This window comes from Sphaeramia orbicularis, chromosome 15 (assembly GCF_902148855.1).
Source record: "Sphaeramia orbicularis chromosome 15, fSphaOr1.1, whole genome shotgun sequence".
Classification (NCBI taxonomy): domain Eukaryota; kingdom Metazoa; phylum Chordata; class Actinopteri; order Kurtiformes; family Apogonidae; genus Sphaeramia; species Sphaeramia orbicularis.
The window spans coordinates 4,039,455-4,045,042 of record NC_043971.1 but is presented as its reverse complement, the minus strand read 5'-3'; the positions used below and the strand labels follow the sequence as shown (position 1 = coordinate 4,045,042).

Here is a 5,588-nt window from a genome sequence, read left to right as displayed (position 1 = left end):
TTAAAATGTTAAATCTACATGTTACTCCGTAAATATGCTTACAGTTGGATGTGTTTTTTACAGTATTGTTCTGGAAACCCCAGCTGCCAATTTTTTTTCTGTAAAAACAACAGGATTTTTTTTTTTTTTTTTTTTTACAGTGTTGTTAAAAGGCACAGGTGGCAAACATGCGGCCCAGGGGCCAAATCTGGCCCGCCAAAGGGTCCAGTCCGGCCCTTGGGATGAATTTATGAAATGCAAAAATAGATATTAAGAAATTAACAGTCATTTTAGTTCAGGTTCCACATGCATGTTTCACTCTCCAGTGGGTCAGACAGTCAAGTTCAATCATAATAATCTCCACATTTGTCTCTTTGTAAATGTAAATATTTTCATGTATTTACACTAAAACAAAGTATAATTTCACAAAAAATGTGAATAATTTGAACAAATGTGAAATACCTGAAATGTCTTAAGAAAAATAAGTGCAATTTTAACAATATTCTGCCCGATACTAAATGTTATGTGTATTTGTAGATCCACTGTGATCTGTACGTTAGAATGAACATGTGGAAATGATAAACTGAGGCAGAATATTGTTAAAATTACACTTATTCTTTCAGTTTGTTGAAGTTACTCACATTGTTTGAAAGGATAGTTTGCGGATGTTAACATTTTCATTGTTTAATTTGACTTTTTTCACTGTAAAATGTAGAGACAAGTTTGGAGTTGACATTATTTCTCATTATTTCTCTGTTTTTCTGTTATTATTTGCCTGGTTGGGTCCACTGCAGATCAGACTGAGCTGAATGTGGAACTGAACTAACATGAGTTTGACAGCCCTGTTCAAACTGAAGGGGCCTTTGTGTTTGCGCCTCACCTGGAAGAGCCAGTGGAAGGTCTCTCCGACCAGAGGCCAGCCCATGGAGCCCTTGGGCAGGGGCAGGCTGCTGTCTTTGTCCCGGGTCAGACTCCAGCGGAGGCTCCACAGCTGCCGGGTGAGCGCCAGCAGCAGGACCGCGGACAGGACCGAGGTGAGCGCCGTGGCCAGGGCCGACAGCACACCGAACTGGGCCAGGGGGAACATCTCCTCCTCCGAGCCGGTCCGCTTCCCAGCATCCACCTGTGGTCCCGTGCGTAAAAAGGATGGCGCGTCTGTCCAAACAGTGTCCGACGGCGGGTGCGCAGGTCTTCCACCCCAGTCCGACCTCAGTGCGTTTTTCCTCCTCCTCTGTGCGCTTTTCTCCAAAGACAAGGTGCTTTGTTTCACACTGGGTCTGTTCCATACAAAACAACAATAAAAAAAAGTATATAAAAGTGGACAAAAGTTATGTGAAATGATGGAACCAAGCGGCCAGTGGCGCAGAGCCCATACAGCAGTGTTTTTCAGCCTTGGGTTCGGGACCTAATGTGGGTAAAAATATATGGAGAGTTGACAGAGACAATCCCAATCTATAAAAGACAAACTGTGGTTGTGAAACTGCAGCACTGTGGTTCTGTTTATCTGTCAAATGTTCATTGTGGTCAGTTTCAGATGCTGCAGCTCTTTCATAATTCATACTTTGAGTTCTTGTTTGTTCAGTATTAATTGTCAGCCTTGGAAATCACAGCTGGACTGACTGTTGGAATGGCAAGTGCAAATAAACGTTAATTTCAGATGACATTTAGTCTATATAATGTATATCATTATGGACGGAGGCAGTAAAGCCAGGTGTAGATTACTGCACAAAGGACAAAGGGAGAATTTTATTGTCGTTGGTCAGGATATGTACACCAGATGGAGGATATGCACTCCATGTAACTTTACATATATTCCATATTTCATGTAAGATTGTTTGAATTAGTCTGTATTATATGAAATATGGAATATATGTAAAGTTATATGGAGTACATATCCTCCATCTGGTGTACATATCCTGACCAAGGACAATAAAATTCTCCCTTTGTCCTTTGTGCAGTAATCTACACCTGGCTTTACTGCCTCCGTCCATAATAATATACATTATATAGACTAAATGTCCTCTAAAATTAATGTTTATTTGCAACATAGTATAGCAAACTATCACATGATCAAAAACAAACTAATTAAAAAAAAAAAAAAAGTCTCTGTTTTGAATGTCTGGGGCCGCCAGAAACTTGTGATGTTAACCCTTTCATGCATGAATTATGAGAACCTTAGTCAAGATTTTTTTTCTGGAGTATTTTTATTCCTCTTTAAGCATGAAAAAAAAAAAAAAAAACCAATTGAAATTTTTTTTAATGAACCTATTTTTCCTGGAATTACAAAAAGGTCCACTCAGCTGGACACCAAGCATTTAATTTTTGACACAAAGATCATCAGAAAAGTGATACACTATGTGAAAACTACGAAATAAATAAGTTTTCATTCAGCTAATCTGATGTTTTCTCTCACATTTTAACACATACTAATACTAATTATTTCTAAGTTCAAGGAGATAATATGCAAAAAAAAAAAAAAAAAAAAAACCTTAATAAAAGTTATCAATTGATTTAATCCTTTCATGCATGAATTATGAGAACATTAGTCATGATTTTTTTCCTGATTGTTTTTATTCCTCTTTGGGCATTAAAATAAAACAATGCAATTGAATTTTTCTATGAAGCTATTTTTCATGGAGTTGCAAAAATGTCCACTAAGCTGGACACCATGTGTTTAATTTTTGAAGAAAAGAAACATGTACATTTACTGGTATTCCGTGTGAAATCTATGAAATAAAAACATTCTAATGCTGCTAATCTGATCTTCTCTCACATTTTATCATACTCTAATACTAGTCATTACTCACTTCATGGAGATAATATGCAAAAAAAAAAAAAAAAAAAAAAAAAAAAAAAAAAACTTTTTGTTCATTACAGTCTAATAACAATACCAAGCAACTGATTTACACTCAAACATGTTAGATCAGGTTTATCTAGAACAGCAAAGTTACAGTAATGTTATCAGTTGCAGTGTATGGGATGGTGCATAAGTGTCCACTGTGTCGGCTGATATGGAACTAAAACTACAAAATCCATGAATATACAAGAGAACAGCTGGAGAATAACTGTCCACTGTAGTGACCATTGTGCATGAAAGGGTTAATATGGAGCCATGAGACAAAAAACGTTGGAAACCACTGCGATACAGACTGAAACTGTTTTGGATAATATTAGATAATATTAGATAATATTAGATAATATTAGATATTATTACCATTTGCCTGAGTCCGTTCCACCTGATTCCTTCAGAAAAACGCAGTCATGATGCAGCCTCTTCTGGGATAACTTGGACTATTTTCTAAAACTCTTCTTTTGCAGTTCTTGCTCTAAACACTTACTCTAATCTGAAAACACTTCGAACAAATGGGATTTTTCTTTGGCAGACCCACATCAGCTCCGTCCTCAGACCGGATGGATGCGCCTGCACACTTTTCACATTTTTTCCTCTGATAAAACTGCATGAAAAAAAACAAAAACAAAAAACAACTCGTGCTCGTCCTTTCTTTCTTTCTCCTGCTCAGGAAACTCCCCTTCATTCCTCCGCCGCTTGAAAATGAGCAGAAAAGCTGTCAACTATTCCAAATAGTTTTACAGGTTTACATGCGCCGGCTTGTCTATTAGGTTTGTGCGCCTTTATAGGTACAGTTGAGGGGGCTCAGCCAGCCGTGCACCACCCCCCAGGGCCTGCACTTTATTGAGCAATGGCAATAAATTAAAGAAAAGTTCGAATAAAGAGCGCATTTAAATACAGAGGATTCGGATCAACAGGCGCGTAAAAGTCCTGGAAAAGTCACGAAAGAGGTTTTTAATACAGATATTTTACCAAAAAAGGTTTGGGTTTTTTTTTGGACTTACCTCAGGTCACTTTCTTTCTGCAGTGATGCACACTCCTCCTTCTGTCTGTTCTCCTCTCTTTAAACCAGTGTCCTTGTGTCCTCAGACTGCTGGGGTCTGTTCCTCCACGGCGCGCGGACTGCGAGCGCATTTATAGAAAAGGTTGACGCATGATCCACCTTCTGCTGGATGACGTGGGTCTGAATATGTTAAAGAGGCTCCGAGCGTTCATTGACGGCAGCGGAGGGAAGAGAGAGAACCACAAGAGCAACGGAGGAAAAAAAAAGAAAAAGACAGGGGCAAAAGTTTGGAGAAAAAAAAAAAAAACACAAACGGGGAAATAGTTTGGATCAGAGCGGAGACACGGGGGGGGGGGGGGGGCATTCACAGGTAGCCAATCACCTGAAGTTTAGGTTTGGGGTTTTTGTAGAACAGACTGGTGACGAATAAAGGGTTAAAAATGTTTGGACTGGGAAGAGACAGAAGGTTCCACCAAAGCAGAGAGAGAGAGAGAGAGAGAGAGAGAGAGAGAGAGAGAGAGAGAGAGAGAGAGAGAGAGAGAGAGAGAGAGAGGTCCATTTAGAATAGAATAGAATAGAATAGAATAGAATAGAATAGAATAGAACATGTTCTATTCTATTCCTGACTGTAGAATTAACACCAAAAGTTGTAACATTGCAACATAAAAAATCTGCAAGTGACAATAAAATGCAAAGTTGTTTATTTGAAAAGATTTTTGTGTTAACAATTGAATCAAATATAGCTGTAGTTCTGACAGGAAGAGTATGTGAACAAAACCAGATTTGTATGTAGAAATTATGTATTTCTGTGTATATCTGTATAAATTGCAAGACCATAATGTTGAAATAATAGCATATTTGCTTTTTTTTTTAATAAAAAAAGTTATAAAAAGTAAACATTTAACAATATAACATTTTAATCTTGTAAATTAATGGGTTGGTAGAGTTGGTAGAGTGGCTCGTCCAATAACCAAAGGGTTGTTGGTTCGAATCCTGCCTCCGACTGCCCATATGCCAAAGTGTCCATGGAAGACATTGAAGCCTAAATGGTTCCCAGTTGCACCTGGTGGCTTTGGACACCACGAAGGTGGAGAAAATGTGCTAAATAAGTGCAGTCCATTTAAATCCAATGTTAAATCTACATGTTTAAAATGTTAAATCTACATGTTACTCCGTAAATATGTTTACAGCTGGATGATTTTTTTTTTACAGTACACTGTAAAAAAAAACAAAAAAACACTAATATTCCGGCAGCAGGGTTGCTGAAAAAATACTGTAAAATAACGGAAAATAACCATCTCATAAAAATATGGTAATTTTCCATAATTAAAATACAGAATATTGCCCTAACTTTACATGAGATTTTGCATATATATATATATATATATATATATATATATATATATATATATATTTTTTTTTTTAAATTTATTTTTTAAAACTTTTTAATGTTTAATGAAGAATATTTACATGTATTAAAACAATCAAATTACCTAAAAAAAAATATATATAAAAAATTTTCAGTGAGACTCAGTTGTCCAATCCACTGATAAAAACTGTATTTGGACAGTTTATCAGTGCTTATACATGTTCTACATTCACAAAAATACATTTATTCAGCATTTTTGTTGTGAAACCTCCTGTAATTACTCAAGATATTTGTCAATTAACAAACAAGTCTGGTTAAAGTTACAGAACAAGTACTTCTTTTATGGTTAATTGTCAGTAATTTTATCTCCTTTTATTTTTTTCACA

General features: G+C 36.6%; 1 protein-coding gene across 1 annotated transcript in view; it reads right to left on the bottom strand.

Annotated features, from left to right (window-relative positions):
• Positions 1–4,094, bottom strand: part of LOC115434463 (cytochrome P450 26B1-like) — a 21,543-nt gene extending 17,449 nt beyond the window's left edge. The window contains exons 1-2 of the mRNA XM_030156426.1: positions 3,835–4,094; positions 860–1,256 (exon numbers count right to left, since the gene is read on the bottom strand). Of these exons, the coding sequence (XP_030012286.1) occupies positions 860–1,066 (207 nt within the window). The 5' untranslated portion in view covers positions 1,067–1,256; positions 3,835–4,094. The remainder of the gene's footprint in view (positions 1–859; positions 1,257–3,834) is intronic.
• Between the last annotated feature and the right edge of the window lie 1,494 nt (positions 4,095–5,588).